Source organism: Salmo trutta, chromosome 19, assembly GCF_901001165.1.
Source record: "Salmo trutta chromosome 19, fSalTru1.1, whole genome shotgun sequence".
In the NCBI taxonomy this organism is placed as follows: Eukaryota; Metazoa; Chordata; class Actinopteri; order Salmoniformes; family Salmonidae; genus Salmo; species Salmo trutta.
The window spans coordinates 33,155,159-33,178,353 of record NC_042975.1 but is presented as its reverse complement, the minus strand read 5'-3'; the positions used below and the strand labels follow the sequence as shown (position 1 = coordinate 33,178,353).

At 41.5% G+C, this 23,195-nt stretch overlaps 1 protein-coding gene and 1 long non-coding RNA gene across 2 annotated transcripts; one reads left to right on the top strand and one right to left on the bottom strand.

The window, feature by feature from the left end:
• The first annotated feature begins 25 nt into the window (after positions 1-25).
• Positions 26-5,251, top strand: LOC115154370 (uncharacterized). Its single transcript, XR_003867879.1, has 4 exons — positions 26-86; positions 1,147-1,225; positions 1,344-1,637; positions 4,676-5,251. It is a non-coding gene; the product is annotated as an uncharacterized LOC115154370 (long non-coding RNA).
• LOC115154369 (uncharacterized) lies at positions 80-10,369 on the bottom strand. Its single transcript, XM_029700535.1, has 9 exons — positions 10,072-10,369; positions 7,572-7,730; positions 7,098-7,144; positions 5,646-5,689; positions 5,267-5,347; positions 4,644-4,741; positions 3,303-3,365; positions 1,086-1,206; positions 80-870 (listed from the first exon to the last, which is right to left on the bottom strand). The coding sequence occupies exons 1-9, from the start codon at positions 10,093-10,095 to the stop codon at positions 419-421; spliced, it is 1,089 nt and encodes a 362-aa protein (XP_029556395.1). The 5' UTR covers positions 10,096-10,369; the 3' UTR covers positions 80-418.
• Positions 10,370-23,195: the final 12,826 nt, after the last annotated feature.

Here is a 23,195-nt window from a genome sequence, read left to right as displayed (position 1 = left end):
TCTGGTCAACAAGCTACAGACACTGAATAATCCTCAGTGCACCCAGAAAGCCTCATTGATGACTGCTGGATTGGGGTTGTAATAATGTGAGTAATTCATTTTTTGCCATAAATGCAATTGTTTAAGGTCGAAAGACTTTTCAGACTATGTCACAAACTGTTGTCTTCATAGTTTTTTTGAAAGTTCACTGTAACCAGTAAAATTACTTATGAGGAAGTGGCCAAGCGACTGGTGAGCACAGGAAGGGGTGAATTACCACAAAGCCTGTATATTGCAGTTTCCGTTCTTTTACCTTAATAAGCTTGTTCTTTGTTAAATGAATACCAAATAGAAATTTGCCTATGTAGGGGAAAGTGTGCCCAACAAAGCAATCATTTCTCAGGAAACACCAGTCCCACAGCTTCCCTCAATACCTCTGTCAGACCTGTATGTATGATCCCTTAAGAAAACCGTATCTTACCGTGGATTCTGAGATTTCCAGATCTGTGATCGAGCGGATGACCCGTTGGTGTGAGAACACTGGCGGCGTCTGTTTGCTGTCCAGTTCCTGGACCAGACTCTCAAAGCGGTCCCAAGCTGTTGCTCGGGGCAGGGTGAAGTCAAAGCCATAGTTCCGAGGCTCGCCTGGGGGCCGGTGGCAGGTGTGGTAGGGGACATCCCAGGGTGGAGGGAATTCTGTGAGGCCCCAGTGGTGGTCGTGAACCCCAGTGCTCCAAGGTCCTTCCACAGCTTTCCCATTGGTCTCCTTAGTCTGCTGCTTCTGTGGCGATGGTGGGTCAGCCTTCGAGGACTTCTTCTCTGTCTTCTTCCCCAGCCCGATGCAGGTGATGACAGGACTTTCGTTACTGAACACAGAATCTGCCAAGTGACCTGGACAAGAAGAGAAATAAAGGGCTTTTTAGTCCTATTCATTCATAGATACGTAATTTATTCTTTAAAGAATAATAAAATCATCAGCTTTCAATTGTTAACGAGAGTTGCCCCTATTATTCTAGGGTTTTGTATTCATAGAATTTGTTGTGTATCAAGCAGGCAGGCAGCTCTGTCTTTGAATTTGGAGCCAAGGTGCATCCATTAGAACTCACAATTGCTGTCAGTCTTTCCATCATCTAGTCCCATCTGGCTTCCCTTCTTCACTTTCACTAGCCTCTGGAACCTCTTCAGCTTTCCCTTAGATTCAGCCATGTCAGCCTCCGCATCCCCAGTCTGCAGCAGAATAATATAGGTAGGTAGGCTATCAGTGTCCATAATATCAGTGTGCATTATGTAATGCCTAGTACTTTCAAGTTGTCAAGTGAAAACTTCACATGCCATGTTTTTGTCTTATTTTTATTTGTCTTTAGTTTTGCTCTGGTTATAGAGTCAACAAGAAGATTAAAGTGGAGGAGTGTCTGTGATATGGCCGCCGCCACAGACACACACCTGACGTCTCCTACCCTGAGTTCACAGCCTACCTCTTCCTCACCCCAACCACCCTGACAAACCTGGCCAGCAGAGCAGTAGGTCTAACTGTACCACATGGTGTCTTCCCAGTCACCTGAGGACGTTGGTTGATCTATTACTTGTAATTCAACTGGCGGGATGAGGGAATGGAGGGACCGGGACATTTTTAAACCTCACCAAAATAAAATGCAAAGGTACATTTCATTCAATTCTTATTATTTTTAAATGTAACCTTTATTTAACTAGGCAAGTCAGTTAAGAACAAATTCTTATTTACAATGACGGCCTACACTCCCAATCACATCCGGTTGTGATACAGCCTGGATTCGAACCAGGGTGTCTGTAGTGACGCCTCTAGCACTGAGATGCAATGCCTTAGACCGCTGCGCCACTCGGGAGCCCAATAAAAACATATATGCCAGCACCAGCAATGGTTATTGTGCCAAAATCTCAAATAGATAGAACCAAATACAGAAGAACCATATAAATGGACACAACATGTAATAACCCATGTGTGCTCACATTCCCCTTGCCGGTTCCTGAGTATACTATATGTAGAGAAAGAAGCACAGAGAGGGCTTGCTACATCCTTTCTGGTATCACAAAGAAACATAAAGTCACATGTCCTGACACACACAAAGATCCACGTGCCACATCCAGACAAACACACTAACACACACACAGACCGATCCGCGTGCCACATCCAGACAAACACACTAACACACACAGACCGATCCGCATGCCACATCCAGACAAACACACTAACACACACAGACCGATCCGCGTGCCACATCCAGACAAACACACTAACACACACAGACCGATCCGCGTACCACATCCAGACTAACACACAAACACACACAGCCGATCCGCGTGCCACATCCAGACTAACACACACAGACCGATCCACGTGCCACATCCAGACAAACACACTAACACACACAGACCGATCCGCGTGCCACATCCAGACAAACACACTAAAACACACAGACTAACACACACAGCCGATCCGCGTGCCACATCCAGACAAACACACTAACACACACAGACCGATCCGCGTGCCACATCCAGACAAACACACTAACACACACAGACCGATCCGCGTGCCACATCCAGACAAACACACTAACACACACAGACCGATCCGCGTGCCACATCCAGACTACCACACTAACACACCAAGACTAACACACACAGACCGATCCGCGTGCCACATCGACTAACACACTAACACACACAGACCGATCCGCGTGCCACATCCAGACAAACACACTAACACACACAGACCGATCCGCGTGCCACATCCAGACAAACACACTAACACACACAGACCGATCCGCGTGCCACATCCAGACAAACACACTAACACACACAGACCGATCCGCGTGCCACATCCAGACAAACACTAACACACACAGCCGATCCGCGTGCCACATCCAGACAAACACACTAACACACACAGACCGATCCGCGTGCCACATCCAGACAAACACACTAACACAGAGAGACCGATCCGCGTGGAGCTCAGGGGCCATGTGGGTGAGGGATTACCATTTCCATGCTCTGCCATCTGCACTGCATTACTAATAATTATCACTGTGCTGCTAAAGTGATTGCTGCCTGCTTGTCCCACAGGAGATTGTGCTAATGCCATAGTGCATTGTTCTTCTCTCCAATGTACAATTACTGTGTCGTCTATTGTAGCATACGGTCAGTATTTAGCACTGCATGAAACAAGAGAGTATTTCTTGTATTTATTGTGTATATCTTTCAGATAAATACTGAAAATGTATTAAGGTACACCATCAGTTTCAATGGGCATGAGGTCTCTGGCTGCCCCTGCTGACAATAACACTCACCGTGTTCTGCTGATGGATGTCAGGGGGCTCATAGTTTGGGTTCCAGGCCTCGAAGTTCACCCCCTGCATAAACAAAATAACAATACACGTTTAATGAGTTACTTATATCCTCAATGCTTTTAGTGAAAACTAGGGTTAGGCCTAATGTTCAACATGGCACTACATAAAATACAATTTATATATCATTCATTATGTTGGTAAATTCGTCTAAATCAGACTTAATCATAATATTTCATCACTGTTCACAAATTGATCTCTATTCCCAAATGTATCTCAACTCACAATAGACCTACTGGCTCCCAAACGTGACATGCATGTGTATTTCTATGTGCGATCACTGAACATTTTGGCGGGATGGAGGAACCAGACACATGCAAACAAACATGGAGCTCTCCAAATAAAATTGGAAATTGACAGAAAAGTCTTAAATGAAATGAAATATTCCAAAACGTATTTCTCACAAGTGTATCGTGGTTTGTGAGCTCTGGAAACGGGTCCGCGCCAAGAATGAGAACGATAAATGAATGTGACAGGCCTACTGATAATACATTCCGTGAATAATAATAAATTATCCAAACACTATCGTTCTAGATTATTGAGAAATGGCGGGGATTAACGGTAAATTTAGCGGCAATCGCAGGAATTGATAAACGGATAATTCACATTTAATAAAACAATTAATGCACCCGAATTGGCGAGAGACAAAGAACACAAGTGTGCTAAGAGGATAGGAGCCTAGCGTGGACTTCACCACAACCATCACCAAGTCCTTCAATATTTGCGGCTGTAGTAGGCCTAATGTAGGCTACAGTGCTAATTATCAAGGGACTGTAGATTACTTTCTCTGTATTTCAAGATGACCCAAAATGTTTACACAACCAAAAAGCTCTGTGTCAGGGGAATTCATTAGTAAAATGATCGAGCATTTCAATCAGGAAGTGATTATATCTCAAACAGAAAGTGAAAAACAAGGGCCATACGTTTTACAGATTTATGTGTGATTGGGAGGGCATTAGAGGGGAGAATTTAGAAAAAGCCTGTCGGAAATTCAAAATGTGACTTTTACCTAGAGATTATTGCATGTGTACCCAATATCCTATACTGATGAAATGAGCAAGGCCAGGTGATTTGGGCTCACCTGTTTGGGTAAATTAAGCTAATGCTGCTCATTTCAGGGGAAAAGTGTTTATCTAGTTGCCTTTGTCATTTGAAAAGCGAAGTCCAATATCTCTAATCGAATTTGTGGTATCGTGCTAGCCTACAATTGATCTTTTGTCCAACAGTTGATGAGGATGATGATGAGGTTGATGATGAGGATGATGATGATATGTATAGTATTACCTGAGTTGTGGGCTCTTTTTCTCTTCTTTCAGAGTTCAGCTGCTCCACTCTGTCCTCTACCGCCAGCACACTTCTCTGACAAGGACCTTGACCCATCTCTGAGGAACCACAGGCAAGAATGCATGGTTAGACCACTTCTTTGGTACTCAGTAGGTTGTTGTTAGCAACACACGCACACACGCACACACACACACGCACACACACACACACACACACACACACACACACACACACACCACAATCTTGACTTGTTTGGTTGTAGATTTGCAGGTGTAGGGTTACCTACTGTAACTATGCCTCATGAACCAGAATCCAAAGGAAACTGTCTGGGCCCGCCTCAGTTCGTTTCTAACAGCCAACAACAGACACCCTGTTTGCTCTCATTCAGCTGTCTCATTCAACATAATCCCTCATCATAAAACACCGCGATAGGTTTTTTCCTTCCTCACTGACTTTGGAAAAGCATGGGGAGCATCAGTAGGTCTGTCTGTATCTGTCATCATTAACTAAATCCTACAAGTCTGTCTCACACACATAGTGTCTCTCTCGGGCCTTAGCAAGCATACCCTAAATGAAACATGAGGTTTATGTTCTTTGGCTGACATATGTTTCTGGCCGTTTACCTTCGTTGTGATTATTCTTGATGTGAACAAAATCTTGCTTCTCTCTGGGTGACTGCCAGTAGACATTAGTGTCTGTGTTATCTGCAATAGAGGGGTCAGGGGAAGAAAACCGAGGCCATTAAGGTCTCTATATTAGTGGCAGCAAGGCTAAGAGAGAGCCAAGTGAAATCAAATAGAGTACAGAAGCCAGTAGGTCTAGCACGGCCAAGTAGGTTACTAATACTGAGTGCAGCATTGTGCGCACACTATACAGCTCCAAATAAATTGGAGAGCAGGATCAAAGCAAAGTTGGTAAGAAGCCTGTGATTTTACGCTCACTCAAACACGTCTGAGTACGTCAAATGTATCAGTGTATTGCAATTATTTTTTTTGTACTAACCTATGGTTTCATTGTCCGATGTTGACGTTGTTGGTACATGTGATCTGAAATTACAAATTAAAATAAATTCCGGTCAATGTTGAGGTTGTCTCCAGCAGAGCATTCACTCAATACGCAGACATTTTGTCAATGTTGTTGTTTAACCATATTAGTTAAATGTCACTAATGGTCTATGATGATGACATATTAGTTATGGCTCTAACAACACCTCAGGAGAAGTCTGGTGCTAGGGTTGCAATGTGAACACATGAAACACACAATACTAACTGGATTTTATCTTTCAACAACAATGAAGTGCTTGATAAGATTTGTCATAACACAACTGTTTGATTCACTCACAATCAAAAATTACATAAGTCATTTCCACAGTACAATTCTACATTTTGACCCATCTCCTTGCATGCAATAGCAATGTTTTGAACAGTATGGGTCTGTGTCATTCTGTAAACCATTTTTACATTTACGTCATTTAGCAGACGCTCTTATCCAGAGCGACTTACAAATTGGTGCATTCACCTTATGATATCCAGTGGAACAACCACTTTACAATAGACCACTAGCCTAAATAAAAATTCTGGGAAATCCAAATCCAAGGTACTGTATTTCCAACAACATTCTGTGAATGTGGCTATAAATCACATCCTTTATCTTACATTTTAGACTTACATGCAATAAATGAATACATGCAATAAATGTAAATGGGAAAGAATATTATAAATCCCAACTCTTGTCCCAATTAATCTAATCCTAATCCCACCCAACTCTCATGAAATTGCACCATAACACCTAATACACACCATTGATCTAATATCATAGTTAAACACAACCACAGGCTAGCTATAGGCTCCATGTTTACAACTGAAAACATGTTTTATGTTCCACCTACGTCAGTAAATGGACTAGGCTTGCCAATTTGTTTGTGGATCTTTGGAGAGAAGTACATCTTTAAGAAAAGAGTTCCATCTTTAATTGTTTACTACAGTAGAATTACATGAAGGAGATCAGGTAGACTGCTTGTAATTTGTCAAATATATAGAAAAAGACAGCTTTCAGTGTGTAATTGCTTGAAATAACATTACAAATAAACATCCCTAGGAACCCCCTTGAACTTTTTCATTTACAAAAATCCCATCCTCGGTCAAAGCAGACTATGAACTATGACCTTGTTCCGATATGAAAATTATGGAATAGGTGCCCTCTAATGGACTTGAGCAATGGACCAAGGTCCAAACAGACAGCTCCCTGGAAGCTTAGAGAGTGAAGGCCACCATGAAAGGACAGCAACATTAACGGTGGACCTGCTGAGAACTCCTGATTAACTCATTATCTCCTTGAGGTATACAGTAAGCAGCACGCCTTAGTATCCATTTCAGGGGTTAACTAAGCCCCTCACTCTTTCTTTAACCAAAGCATTTATTGACTGACAGCCGTAAACAATACAAACTTCCATACCTTCTCTTCTTCTTTTTCAAATGGGATTTGTGAGCCTCGGACAGCTCCTGGGAAGAAAATAAATGTAATGTAACACTGCATTGAACTGGCACACATAATGTATAGCACAAGTAGGCCATCTCCAAATACCCTGATTAAACTTAGAGACTGATATAGGCTTACACAGAAAAGTTGGTCTTCAGGCACCCATCCAATGACCTGAAGTTTCAGCAGCAGATTGCAGTCACAGGTCACCAGCAGTGTCTGACTGGTTTGTTATTGTTGGAGACTAACATCAGTGTGTTGGAATCTGTTGGCCTGATATGAGGTATGAGGTCTACTTTAGGTCCCACTTTATCTGGATAGTCACCTATAGATTATCTATAAATGCTCAATCTAGAAACTGAAACTGTGTTGATGTGCAACAATTTTCTAGGGTTAGGGAGTACATTAGTTAGTGTATTGATATTTTGTTAAATATTTGGTAGAACTCACTGTGGGTATACATGGATCTGAGCCTCTCCACTTGGCCCTGTCCCTCAGAGAAGGGCTGCTGTGTCGGCTGTTGTGTCGACTGGGAACTCTACAACTGTCTTCTTGGATGACTGGGTGTTTGTTGAGAGCAGGCTCATACAGGCTGTCCGTCGAGCCCTCCTAGACCAGAGGAAAGAGAGCAACATGATCAGGGACAGGAAAGACATAAAACAGTATATAAGACATAAAACAGTATAAGAATCCCTGCTGTAATTCTCAAACTTTTCGGAGTCGGGGACGTCTTTTGTGATAGCAAATTCATCAGGGACCCTCTCATAACTCAAGTGAAAGAAAAATAGCATACAAGGAGTTTTACTATGACTTCGGCAGTGCATGGCCGAACAAACCAAGTTTCGGGCCTTGGGAAGTAACATTTTAAAGGCCCACCTCTTTGCATCAGAGAGAGAATTTTGCAGAGAGATGTTTTGTTGTTTCAGCTTTAAAGATTATATCCTGCGATTCTACACATTTTGCCATTTTAAAGCTTAAATTACAGTGTATTTATGTAAAACAAAAAGTAAATAAAACTTTTTGGGGGAATACAAGAAGTATTAAGTTGAAAAATGAATAATGGAGTACTATGGATACCAATATCCCTGTGAGCTTCCCAGGCCCATGTTACCCAGGGTTATGAAGATACATTATAGATTAATTATATTTCATTGTATTGTATTGTATTGTATTACACCCTCTAAATGTATTCCATAGATCCCTTGGCCAGAATTCGTTATATCTGTTGTTAGTGATATTAATGTAAAAAAAATGATAATGTTCATTATTGAATTTATTTTTATATTTTGTATGTTTTGAGATCTGGCTGCAGACCCCCTCGGCGGACCCCAATTTGAGAACCCCTGTGTTCTCAATAGACTATTCCATAGGGTATTGTTTATGTACTCAATGGTCAAAATTCACGCTTTGCCAAGTTTCGTGACTTGTTACTGTGTTATATTGGTTGTCATAAGCATGAGGTGATGATAGAAAACAGCCAAATCTTTAAGTTGCAGTGGCACACTTTTTCTTTCTGATCTTAACACACAAGCCATTTCACCAAGTTCACTGTCTAGTTGCAAGTTCTATAAGTGTTATTTGGATAGGAATGACATGCTGGAGTCTCCCAATCAGGGGGAATGCGGCTAGCCAGGTCAGGTTAGGAGACTTGATAAAATACATCTGATTACAGTATGGCACACAGTAAGACACGGTCCTTCTGACCTTTGACCCTTGAGTGTGTTTGAGCACTGCTCTAGTACTATAATTTTTGTATTCATATTCGGGGTTGGTTAGTCTCGGAAACCCCTAAAGTCTGTTCTGAATCCCTATGGTGTGCTAAACCAACCCAGTTACCTGTGTCTTAAATCCTACCTTGGGTTACAGTCAGACCTGCTGTAAAAGTCAAGTCCTGAAGTGTGTAGTGTACATAACATGCCAACAACAAATGAAGTAGCTGCATTGACACTTTACACAGTGAGCATAGGGGATTAAATGTTGACTCTGGGGTGATTACTTTGGCCTAATCCATGAATAGGACATGTTCCTCTCTACATAACCTGGTGATCCGTGATCTGTTCTAAGGAGCTCCATGTCGACCACATTCACCCAGTAATCCCAAACAGGCTAAAAACATTTATGCAAAAAACATGAACTTTTTCTTATTTTTAAAGGTATTTTAAATGTTACATCTAATGTCCATTCTATAAAAAAATGTAAGGCTTTTTTTTTTCTTAAATGTGGGCTATTGTTACAGGTTTCTAACCAGTTTTGGGAGACTCATCCAGGATGTATATAGGGAAAATGGACTCTAACTGTGTCCTAACCACTTTCATAACCCCCCTCAACAGTATTCAAAGAATACTATTTTAAACTTTTCTTCAAAGTTCAAGTTACATTACAAAGGAAATGTTAAATACAAAAGCATCATACTGTCTTGCTTGACTCTTTGTCAACCTCTAAAAGTATGTATTTGAATAGAAACCTACTTTGTCAAAGAAACATTGTATTTTAGGACCAATTAATAAAACATTTGCCGCTTCATCAATTCAGAACATTGAATCCTCCTATTAAAATTATCTGTCTGCTCTAAAACCCGACGTGACAAACAACTACAATACACAAATGTCTTTCGATAACTTCCTAAAGCATAGTACGACTGAAACCTCAATCTCCTTTATGTCTCCTTCTGAGAGAGTCCATGTCAGATCCCTGTCAACAGCAATAACATCTCTGTGCTACCAATCCTTTCCCTGATTGAGCAGTCTGCCAGATTATGAGAGGGACTGGACAGGGAACGCAGAGACAAGACAGTCTGTCCTGGCGACAGGAATGTGGTCAATTCCATTTTAATTAATTCAATTCAGGAAGTAAACATCCACAACCCTGTCTGAGATGTAGAGTTTTTGAGACACCAAAAAAAGAATAAAAAACACAAGAAAGAGAAGGTTCATTAAAGCGTGTGTCTTACCAGAGAGAAGCAGAATAGGTTCATATTTCAGATGCTGTGCCTCCCTCCACCTCTGGCCACAGACAATGGAAAACAGTAGAGACAAGCTGACTGCTGAGGACACACAAACACACACATGCACACACACACCCACAAACACACACCCCTATATACACATGCCCAAACACACAGCTCCTGCGCTCCGCAGGCTGTCTACAGCCCTGCGGCTTAGTACCAGTTTAAAATCCCTCTCATAATCCAATAGAAGCAGTGAACCATTACTGTCCAAGACAGCCCTCACAAACAGGCAGGCCGGCCTGGACCAGGCAGGCCACCCATAATCACACTCTCAGCAGGCAGGCGCTGGCTCAGGCTGGCTAACTGCACACAACAAACAAATAGTGCTACAGCTCACGCTGCTTTTGTTATGGGATGTTTTTGTCATTACTGGGATTTTGACGTGATGGGGTTGTGATCTTTTAGTCAGGCTTTAGTGATATATGTGAAAGTGTTAAGATGGTTACTTTTGCCAATTAATTTTTTTTATAATATTCCCGAGTGACACTTAGCAAAGGTATTTTATTCATAAATTATATTTGACAATTTATAGAAAAAAAACAGTATTTACATTTGTTGCAATATTATACCCTTCTTGAGGGCACAAATCATTTAAATAATCTAGAAAATATTTTCCCCACCCAAGCATTGCAGGCCTGTTAATTATTATTTATTTTTTTACATATAAAGTTAATTGGTATGTGTATGCAACTGGGCAAACCCAGACATTAAATCCGTCTTTTGTATAATCTCTTATAAACCCTGATGTTAATTCTTCATGTTTAGATTTCAGTTGTTCAATAGTTATAGTGGACAATGTTAGCAGACACACGCAGCAGACATGTCATGCACTACGCTGAATATAAAACGAAATAACAACATAAAAGACTTAAACCATAAGATATGATACCACCATTTTCAATCCATTCAGATAAACTGTCCACATCTTTCTTAAACAAATCCCGTCAATCTCTAAATACAATTGTCAGCATTAAAGTGATATTATTTCTCCATTCCAAGGACAGATATGACACGTATCTGTTTTCAATCACTAGGCTATATGGCTCATTTACTCTAAGCAGAGGTTCCATAGAGGATTGCCCTCAGAAAAATAACATTATTCTTATTATTATTGATGTGAGGCTCAGGGTTAATCCTCTGTGAATCCTTCCTCTCCCTGTCCTCTACTATACTTCTCCTCCATCACTAACAACTTCTCTATTCTTGGGCACATGTGTTTTGAATTTATGGTCTGCATCCCTCCTATTCTCTTTTCCACATCTGCCTCAAGTCACTGTCTTCTCAGGCAAGGGAATGGGTGTACAGTATATGTTGTCAGACCTAGATCTGAACCCAGATCTGTCTGCTGTATGTGTTTACAGGGCATCTACTCTGGCCATCACTCACCCCTTTGACTTTAATCCAGACATTAACACCGTTTTTCATCTGGCTATGACAGGGTCACTGCAACAGAATTAGGTCTGAAATATTTAAAACAACATGTCTTGCTGTCAGCACTGATAACACACACACTGAGTGTAGATGAAGGGGAAGAGATGGGTTAAAGAAGGAGTTTTAAGCCTTGAGACAATTGAGACATGGATTGTGTATGTGTGCCATTCAGAAGGTGAATGGGCAAGACGAAAGATTTAAGCGCCTTTGAACGGGGTGTGGTGGTAGGCTCCAGGCGCCCCGGTTTGTGTCAAGAACTGCAACACTGCTGCATTTTTCAAGCTCAACAGTTTCCCGAGTGTATCAAGAATGATCCACCACCCAAAGGACATTCAGCCAACTTGACACAACTGTGGGAAGCAACGGAGTCAACATACTGTAGGCCAGCATCCCTGTGGAATGCTTTCGACACCTAGTAGAGTTCATGCCCCAACAAATTGAGGCTGGGGGAGGGGGGATGCAACTCAATATTAGGATGGTGTCCTTAATATTTTGTACACCCACTGTATATGTATGATAACCCAGCAAAACGGGAACATTCCCAGAACATTAGCTAAGATTCCCATTAAGTTCTAGATAGGGTATTTTCTAACAGTTGGATGATAACATCACAAAAACATAGCAATAATGTTTTTGATAATGAACATTTTTATTTTATTTGTTTTATCTCTTAAATGAAATATCCTTGGAATGTTCTCCTAACATTCACAATCAGGATGCACAAAACATTCCTTTGAAGTTGCAAGAATTTTGATAGAACAGCCTTTCTGAGTTCTTTAAAGGTTCCCAGAGCATTAAATTACAGTGCCTTCAGAAAGTATTCATACCCCTTGACCTTTTCCAGATATTGTTGTGTTACAGCCTGAATTAGAAATGGATTAAATATGTTTTTCTCTCTCACCAATCTCCACACAATACCCGATAATGACAAAGTGAAAACATGTTTTTATAAATTTTTGCAAACGTATTTAAAATGAAATACAGAAATATCTCATCTACATTGGTATTAACACCCCTGAGTCAATACATGTTAGAATCACCTTTGGCAGTGATTACAGCTGTGAGTCTTTCTGGGTAGAGTAAGTCTCTAAGAGCTTTGCACACCTGGATTGTACAATATTTTCACATTCTTGAAAAACTTCTTCAAGCTCTGTCAAGTTGTTTGCTAATCATTGCTAGACAGCCATTTAAGTTTTTCCATAGATTTTCAAGCCTATTTAAGTCAAACCTGTAACTAGGCCACACAGGAACATTCAATTTAGTCTTGGTAAGCAACTTCAATGTATATTTGGCCTTGTGTTTTATGTTATTGTCCTGCTGAAAGGTGTCTGTTGGAAAGTAAACTGAACCAGGTTTTCCTCTCTGATTTTGCCTGTGCTTAGCTCTATTCTGTTTATTTTTATCCTAAAAAAACTCCCTTACCAATGACAAGCATACCCATAACATGATGCAGCCACCACCATGCTTGAAATTATGAAGAGTGGCATTCAGTAATGTGTTGTGTTGGATTTGCCCGAAGCATAAAGCTTTGTATTCAGGACAAAAAGTTAATTTCCTTGCCACATTTTTTGTGTTTTTTACTTTATTGCCTTACTGCAAACAGGATGCATGTTTTTGAATATTTTTATTCTGTACAGATTTCCTTCTTTTCACTCTGTCATTTAGGCTAGTATTGTGAAGTAACTACAATGTTGTTGATCCATCCTCAGTTTTCTCCTATCACAACCCTTAAACTCTGCAACTGTTTTAAAGTCAACATTGGCCTCATGATGAAATCTTTGAACAGTTTCCTTCCTCTCCGGCACCTGAATTAGGAAGGACGCCTGTATCTTTGTAGAGACTGGGTGTAACTTCATCAAAGGGATATTCAATGTGTGCTTTTTTATTTTTACCCATCTACCAATAGGAAACCTCCGTATTTGAAATTCACTGTTTGACTGAGTAACCTTACAGCTAATTGTGGGGTACAGAGATTAGGTAGACATTCACAAATCATGGTTAAAAACTATTATTGCACACAGAGTCCATGCAACTTATTATGTGACTTGTTAAGCAAATTTTTACTCCTGAACTTTAGACTTGCCATAACAAAGGGGTTGAATACTTATTGACTCAAGACATTTCAGCTCTTAAACTTTGTATTCATTTGTAAACATTTCTATAAAACATAATTCCACTTTCACATTATGGAGTATTGTGTGTAGGCCAGTAACACAAAATCGCAATTTAATCCATTTTAAATTTTAAATTCAGGCTGTAACATCAGGAATTCCATTCTTCTTTTTTTAGCCTTCTACATAACTAACCCAGGGAAATACTGGTAAGTGGGTTATTCACCATCACTCACCCATCGTCTTTATATGCTGCATACTTCTGGGCCCATATTTACAAGGTACTTTTCAGATAATGAAAAATAAGACAGGGGCGACCATATCAAGTGTCTCAAAGTTGGATGTATATTAGGTGTTTTTTAGCAGTCAACTTTTACACAATGTTAAACATTTTTACAGGTAGTCTAAATTTGCATTTCTGACTGGATTTATAAATCTGGATGAAATAAAGACATCCTCTCTTTTGGCAGAGTATGCTTTAAGGAGATACACATTTCTATGCTGAGAATGTTATAGTAATAGTCGGTCAAACTTAAATATAACATTAACTAAATGTTTTTGAGATGTTCTGAGGACCTCCAAGACAAGGTTAATTGTACATTGCGTGAATATGAATGGATGCTATAAACAACATAAATACAGACTATTTGAGATATTGTTGAACATTGTGCAACCTATGTGAATATCACAAGAATATTATTTTAACATCCTAAACTCCCATAACATAATTAAATGTTATGGGAACCTTTAAAGAACTTAGACCAGGTGTTCTGTCAACGTTTTGTATTCTTTTTTATTTAACCTTTATTTAACCAGGTAGGCCAGTTGAGAACAAGTGTGTGCAAATGTAGACGAGTAAGGAGGTAGGCAATAAATAGGCCATAGAGGCAAAAATAATTACAATTTAGCATTAATACTTGAGTGATAGATGTGCAGACGATGATGTGCAAGTATAGATACTGGGGTGCAAAAGAGCAAGACGGTAAGTAATAATATGAGGATGAGGTAGTTGGGTGTGCTATTTACAGATTGGCTGTGTACAGGTACAGGGATCGGTAAGCTGTTCTGACAGCTAATGCTTAAAGTTAGAGAGGGAGATATAAGTCTCCAGCTTCAGAGATTTTTGCAATTCATTCCAGTCATTGGCAGCAGAGAACTGGAAGGAAAGGCGGCCAAAGGAAGTGTTGGCTTTGGGGATGACCAGTGAAATATACCTGCTGGAGCGTGTGCTATGGGTGGGTGTTGCTATGGTGACCAGTGAGCTGAGATAAGGCGGGGCTTTACCTAGCAAAGACATAGATGACCTGGAGCCAGTGGGTTTGGCAACGGATATGTAGTGAGGGCCAGCCAACGAGAGCATACAGGTTGCAGTGGTATATGAGGCTTTGGTGACAAAATGGATGGCACTATGATAGACTACATCCAGTTTGCTGAGTAGCGTGTTGGAGGCTGTTTTGTAAGTTACATCGCTGATGTCAAGGATCGGTAGGATAGTCAGTTTTACGAGGGTATGTTTGGCGGCATGAGTGAAGGAGGCTTTGTTGCGAAGTAGGAAGCCGATTCTAGATTTAATTTTGGATTGGAGATGCTTAAGTCTGGAAGGAGAGTTTACAGTCTAGCCAGACACCTAGGTATTTGTAGTGTCAGAACTGTCCAGAGTAGTGATGCTAGTGGGACGGAAGGGTGCGGGAAGCAATTGGTTGAAGAGCATGCACTTAGTTTTACTAGCATTTAAAAGCAGTTGGAGGCCACGGAAGGAGTGTTGTATATCATTTAAGCTTGTTTGGAGGTTTGTTAGCACAGTGTCAAAAGAAGGGCCAGATGTATACAGAATGGTGTCGTCTGCGTAGAGGTGGATCAGAGAATCACCAGCAGCAAGAGCGACATCATTGATCTATACAGAGAAAAGAGTCGGCCCGAGAATTGAACCCTGTGTCGCCCCCATAGAGACTGCCAGAGGTCCGGACACAGGCCCTCCGATTTGACACACTGAACTCTGTCTGAGAAGTAGTTGGTGAACCAGGCGAGGCAGTCATTTGAGAAACCAAGGCTATTGAGTCTGCCGATAAGAATGCGGTGATTGACAGAGTCGAAAGCCTTGGCCAGGTCGATGAAGACGGCTGCACAGTACTGTTTTTTTATCGATGGCGGTTATGATATTGTTTAGGACCTTGAGCGTGGCTGAGGTGCACCCATGACCAGCTCGGAAACCAGATTGCATAGTGGAGAAGGTATGGTGGGATTCGAAATGGTCGGGGATCTGTTTATTAACTTGGCTTTCGAAGATTTTAGAAAGGCAGGGCAGGATGGATATAGGTCTATAACAGTTTGGGTCTAGAGTGTCTCCCCCTTTGAAGAGGGGGATGACATTATATGAATGTCCTTTGCAAACTAACTTAAACATTGTATGAATGTCATCAAAACTGAGCAGATTTTGTGTTTTGGGAACCTATCACTTGTAATGTACACACTGTTCCCACAACCTAATTACATGTTCTGGGAACCTTTAAAGAACAGACAAAATGTGTTCTGGGAACATTCTTGAAACATCAGGTGAATGTTTTTTGCAACCTAAAAGAAACATTGTAGAATCATCTGCACAACTTGACAGTTTTTGTGTTCTGGGAACATATCGTTTGTGATATCCCACAATGTTCTCACCAGACAGTTCTCACAACTTAATGAAACATTCTGGAACCTTTTAAAGAACAGATGACAAGTGTTCTTGTAACATCAGGTTAGTGTTTTGTGCACCCTAAAATAAACACTGTAGAATTGTCTGCACAACTGGACAGTTTATTTTGTGATGTCCCCACAATTTTCCCACCAGACTGTTCCCACAACCTAATGAAACATTCTGGGAGTCTTTAAAGAACAGATTAGGGGCCTCCCAAGTGGCGCATGGGTCCAAAGCACTGCATTGCAGTGCTAGAGGCGTCACTACAGATCCGGGTTTGATCCCGGGTTGTGTCGCATCCACCCGTGACTGGGAGACCCATGACGTGGCGCACAATTGGCCCAGCGTCGTCCTGGTTAGGGGACGGTTTGGCTGGCAGGGATGTCCTTGTCCCATCGCGACCTTGTGGCGCCGGGCGCATGCACGCTGACTTCGTTCACCAGCTGTATGGTGCTTCCTCCGTCACATTGGTGCTGCTGGCTTCCGGGATTAGCAAGCATGTGTCAAGAAGCAGTGCGGCTTGGAGTGTCGTGTTTTGGAGGACGCGTGGCTCTCGACCTTTGCCTCTCCCGAGTCCGTACGGGTGTTTTAGTGATGGGACAAGACTGTAACTACCAATTGGATATCATGAAAAAGGGGTAACAGTACCCCCACAATTGTTTTTAATATAGAACAGATTAAATGTGTTCTAGAAAACAGTTTTGCAACATCAGGTGAATGTTTTATATAAACATTCTATAATCGTCAGCACGACTGGACGACCTAAAGAACAAGTACATTCACAGAACCAATTTTGGTTTGCTGGGAAGTTGCTTGAGACCTGGAGACTTGCAGTAGCTCCCGAACTGGTGCCTAGGCTTAAACTCAGCGGGCTAATGTAATGTGTGATATAGCAGTTATATACCTTATGTCACCTTTTTCCACTCATGCATAATGCATGCATTTGTCAAGGTTCAGAGAGATAGCCGTATCGCTTGTAAATCCATTGGAGCTGTGTATGACTCCTTCAGCTGAGCGCTGCATGTCTGTCTGTGTGTCGCGGCCTTCACGCTACGCTCCTTCTGCCTGGGGGGGCTGGATTTAGATTAGTGTGCTGGAGCAAGACTCAAACTCCTTTGTCATCACTCTCACACAAATAGCAGCAGCTTTGCTCACTGCACGGCAATATACTGTAAGATATGCTGTCTATTGCGTGGTATATGATAATGTTATTGGATTAAAAGTTGTTTTTAACATAATAGGTAATATTTCTACAAGATGTCGAAAGCATTCCACAGTGATGCTGGCTCATGTTGACTCCAATGCTTCCCACAGTTGTGTCAAGTTGTCTGGATGTGATTTGGGTGGTGGACCATTCTTGAAACACACGAGAAGCTGTTGAGCATAAAAAACCAAGCAGCGTTGCAGTTCTTAACACAAACCGGTGCGCCAGGCAAATACTACCACACCCCGTTCAAACGCACTTAAGTCTTTTATCTTTCCCATTCACCCTCTGAATCGCACACAAACACAATCCATTTCTCAATTGTGTCAAGGCTTAAAAATACTTCTTTAACCTGTCTCTTCCCCTTCATCTACACTGGTTTAAGTGGATTTAACAATTAACATCAATAAGGGATCATAGCTTTCACCTGGATTCAAGTGGTCAGTCTAAGTCATGGAAAGAGCAGGTGTTCTTAATGTTTTGTTAACTCAGTGTATATAAAGTGCATTCGGAAAGTATTCAGACCCTTAATTTTTTCCACATTTTGTTACGTTACAGCCTGATTCTAAAACTACGCACTAAAACTACCCCATAATGACAAAGCAAAAACAGTTTTTTAGACAGGTGTGTGCCTTTCCAAATCATGTTCAATCAACTGAATTCACCACAGGTGGACTCCAAACAAGTTGTAGAAACATCTCAAGGATGATCAATGGAAACAGGATGCAGCTGAGCTCAATTTCGAGTCTCATAGCAAAGGGTCTGAATACTTATGTAAATAATGTATTTCTGTTTTTTATTAGCAAATATATATAAAAAAAAAAACATACCTTGTTTACATAAGTATTCAGACCCTTTGTTTTGAGACTTAATATTGAGCTCACCTACATCCTGTTTCCATTGATCATCCTTGAGATGTTTCTACAACTTGATTGGAGTCCACCTTTGGTAAATTCAATTGGTTAGACATGATTTTGGAAAGGCACTCTCCTGTCTATATAAAGCAATGAGATCGAAAGAATTGTCCGTAGAGCTCCGAGACATGATTGTGTTGAGGCAAAGATCTGGGGAAGTGTACCAAAAAATGTATGCAGCTTTGAAGGTCCCCAAGAACACAGTAGCCTCCATCATTCTTAAATGGAAGAAGTTTGGAACCAAGACTCTTCCTAGAGCTGGCTGCCCGGCCAAACTGAGCAATCGGTGAAGGGCCTTGTCAGGGAGGTGACCAAAAACCTGATGGTCACTCTGTCAGAGCTCCAGAGTATCTCTGTGGAGATGGGAGAACTTTCCAGAAGGACAACCATCTTTGCAGCACTCCACCATTCAGGCTTTTTTGGTAGAGTGGCTAGACAGAAGACACTCCTCAGTAATGGGCATATGACAGCCCACTTGGAGTTTGCCAAAAGGCACCTAAAGGACTCTAAGACAATGAGAAACAAGATTCTCTGGTCTGATAAAACCAAGGTTGAATACTTTGGCCTGAATGCCAAGCATCACATCTGGAGGAAACCTGGCACCATCCCTACGGTGAAGCATGGTGGTGGCAGCATCATGCTGTGGGGATGTATTTCAGCGGCAGGGACTCAGGGACTGAGGGAAGATGAACAGAGCAAAGTACAGAGAATTCTTGATGAAAAAAAATGCTTCAGAGCGCTCAGGACCTCAGACTTGGGCGAAGGTTCACCTTCCAACAGGACAACGACCCTAAGCACACAACCAAGACAATGCAGGACTGGTTTCGGTACAAGTCTCTGAATGTCCTTGAGTGGGCCAGCCAGAGCCTCGACTTGAACCCGATCTAACATCTCTGGAGAGACCTGAAAACAGCTCTGCAACAACGCTCCGCAGGGCCTTCAACAAAGTACAGAGTAAAGGGTCTGAATTCTTATGTAAATGTGATTTTTCAGTTGTTTTTTTTATACATTTGCAAAACTTTCTAATATCCTGTTTTTGCTTTGTCATTAAGGGGTCTGAATACTTTCCAAATGCACTGTAGTATGTCAGATACAAAGAAAATACACCCACCATTGGTCAGCTAACAGTACTGCAATGAAAATCCAATTTATAAACCCAATATTGACTGTGTTTTCTGTTGTGACTACTGATTAGGCTAGTATACAGCTGAGGAGTGCAGTTCATATGGTAGGGTAGTTATTAAAACCCATTCATTACTATAGCACCACACTCTGAGCATTGCAGACTGACAGTGTGCTGCTGTCCGGCAGTTAGCTACCATTGGTTCAAACAGACTAATCCCAGCTACAGTATGTTTGACATGGATAGAGTTGCTAGAATACATGGTCAAATCCTGATCTGATGTTTTGCCAATGATCATATCGGTGTTACTCATCTGCTGCAGCTAATTTGATTCATGAATCTAATGGGACAGCTGGGATGAGGTGGCTAGTTCACTGGAAACACGTCTCATCAGCTTTATCCAGTTATTCACTACAGTTGAGATCCAATAAGCAGGCCAGGAGAATTAGCAAATTATATGAATTCAACCGTATATCAATTACCCCAAGTGACTTTACTTACACACTTAACTTGTGTGTGTGCTCTGTCACCTCTTATACAGCATGATTTCCTAAAAGGACTTTACATTTCAAATAGATTTTTAAATGCTGTTAGCAGTGGGTTGAAATCATGTTGAATTGGACTGGGTAGGTGCCATTGCAGTGCCCTCTACTGGGAGTTCTACCCCTGCTCCACACTGCATGTTGGTGTCTGTTTTTAATGTTCTCCTCAAGATGGCAGTGTTATCCCTACTGCTTTTCAGCAGATTTGAACTGGCACATGTCTCAGATAGTTAAAACACAGGGGGATATGGGTTTAATGTCTTGTTGGCAATAATCCACCTTCACTATGACTGATGTAATCCACATCTTGTCACTTGCAGAACACTGTGGTATTGAGAGAAGTATTTTTGTTTGGAATCAAATCAACTGTTTACGTCAATCATTTCACAATAAAAATCATTTTAAACAGTCAGGTGTGATTTTTGTTGCGACGTTAAGTGGGTGAATTTTGAATTGTTTTATTTTGTCAGGCTCAACTAAGCTTTCTACTAACGTCAGAGGATAACTAAATCTCTATTGAAATGTAAAACTAAAATAGCTTTAATTAGTTCTTACTATTCCCCTTGCCATTTAAAATTCAATGAAATATTCCTTGGAAATATTTCAGTATATTGATACTCGCAATATACCCATGAACTGTCAACATTGAAATATTTCATTAGAACTACAAATTCACCATATCGTATGTTGTCCCAAATGGTGATGTTGGTGAGACTGAGGTGGAACAAGGAGACAACTGTTCATTTACACTGCAGCCTTCGTTCATTCGTCGAAAAGGAGGATGGAGACCAAACTTCCAAACCCCCATTACCCAGCATTCCTTCTCTGACCCACAGGGCACTTGGAATCTTAACCCAGGGGTTATGACCCTGTGACCTTTTGAACATTTGACGCCCTCTAGTCAAAAAGTTAAACAGTTTGTCTCCCTGGAATGGCTGACCTCTCATCCCCTTGTCCGGTGAAGGTATGTGAGCACGCTGACCCCTTGCGACCTTTCATTAGCTCTTTTTATTACCCTGCTTCCTCACAGCTGCCTCTTCAGCATGTCGGAGGGGGGGGGGGGGGGGGGGTAGAGGGAGAGAGCAGGGGAAAGCCTAAAATAGCAGGGTAAGGAGAGGGATGAAAAAAGAAGCGGGGAGATATTGCAAACAGGGAAGATAGATTGGCATTCTGTTTTGCGTTGACTGAGAACGTCACCTTTAAATAGCTTAACTGTCCTTGAGGCTGGACCTCCATATCTGATCCCCATTCTCCTTGGGAGTTGTAGTTCAGATGACTTATGTAGGACACAAAACAGATCCCATGTCAAACATAGCCCCAGTTCAAGATAAGCTTTTGTTAGAGGGGGAAAACTATTTGTGACTTTACGGTATGAGTGATATTGGAGTTGACCATTTGAATGTTACAGCTAAAGGGCATTGCTCCATGTATGAATAAGGTAATTGGATGTTGCAGTCTGTTATGAGGTTATAGGTGGATGTGAATGCCTTCCAACAGTTGTAATTCAGTGTTTTGCTCGTTTTGTTCCCATTGTTACGCACGCCTCTAGAAAGAGGGAACGCAACACCCTGCTACAACTCAACTCTCCGTGGTGTGAAAGAGGTATGGGACTGTAGGTGTGAGTAGGGATGACAAAAGGCAGAGAATTACCGTTTACAAGGAATTTATTCTGTTACACGGTAGTTTGGGGGAAAAGGGGCTGGACGGAACCAAAACATAGAAAGTAAATATCAACGCCCCCTCCTACCTTACCTGCCTATCCACCTAACTAGCACCACCTGGTGCACTAACAAAAATACAGGGGATGGTCCACCCAGGTCTTAGCTAGTGTGCATAGACAGTGAATACTACAGGTTATGTATGCCCACAGGCCTCTTGCCTAAGCACTCCCTAGGTGCCTTCCCCCCTGGGAACCAATACAAACTATTTCACAAAAAAAAAAAACAGAAACACAGGATATCAAATAAGCTCTGTCTGACTGAGCAACAAACTAACACAGAACATACCAAGGCTGCTCCCAGCAACAACTAACATTGTACATACCAAAACTGCCTGTCTCACTCTCAGCAACAACCAACATATGATATAGCCATCAGCCTTATCTCTCAGCAATCATCTCTCTTCTGAGCAACAGAACACTGGCTTATATTGCTTTAGAAGGAGTCTGTAATTGAAGACAGCTGCGTCCTGACGGAGGGGGCGGGGTCAGCTCTCCAATCATCAATGGGGGCCGACCAATCAGATTCTTGTGGAGAATTTCAGGAAGCCATTTCCTGAAACACACACTCACAAATACACAAACTGCAACACAGAAACTGGGGAACATAACACCCATTTTGTTAGAAATATAGTTATATTTGCTATGGCAGCGGTGTAAGAAGCACCTTTCCTTGTTCTGAACATTGTGATCATAGTATTCTGACTTTCTAGTTCTACAAACACATTTCTGTTCTCTATTTTTTACACAAACAAGGACAGCTTGACCTTCAGCCATTCCCATGTCAGACAGTACTGCGACATCCAGCGCAATGAGACAACTGAATGTATTTCACTCAAACCTCTCGCAGCTAAACCTGACCTGTGGTTAGGATGGCGCATTCACATCTGGAAGGTGGCGTGCCTTGTTAATTGACGTGAGACAAGGTTGACAATCACGTGTGTGTGTGTGTGTGTTAAAGCATATACACAAGCATGCATGCGTGTGTATGTTTATGTGTCATTGGGGGTGGGGTGTTTATCAGCAGCTTTTGTAGCTAAGTAAGATCAGGCTGACATTGCCTCCATTCAATGCCATGCCACAGGGCACGTGGGTGGCACAATCTATGTCATTTCCATCTGAAATGTCACTCACAGTCGACTCGTTACCATTTCCTTGACCCTGTCCTAAGGGCCACATTCACCCTCCAACCTTACAGTAATGAAGTAAAAGAGAGGACAGCCTTACTTAGTTTCATTAAGGCACCACAGGCTGAAATGACATTATAAATTTAGATTTTTGCGGGTATTTTGGTCCTTTATTATTTGTGTCTAAAAATGTAAATGTCAAAAACTTGATGTAAATTTTG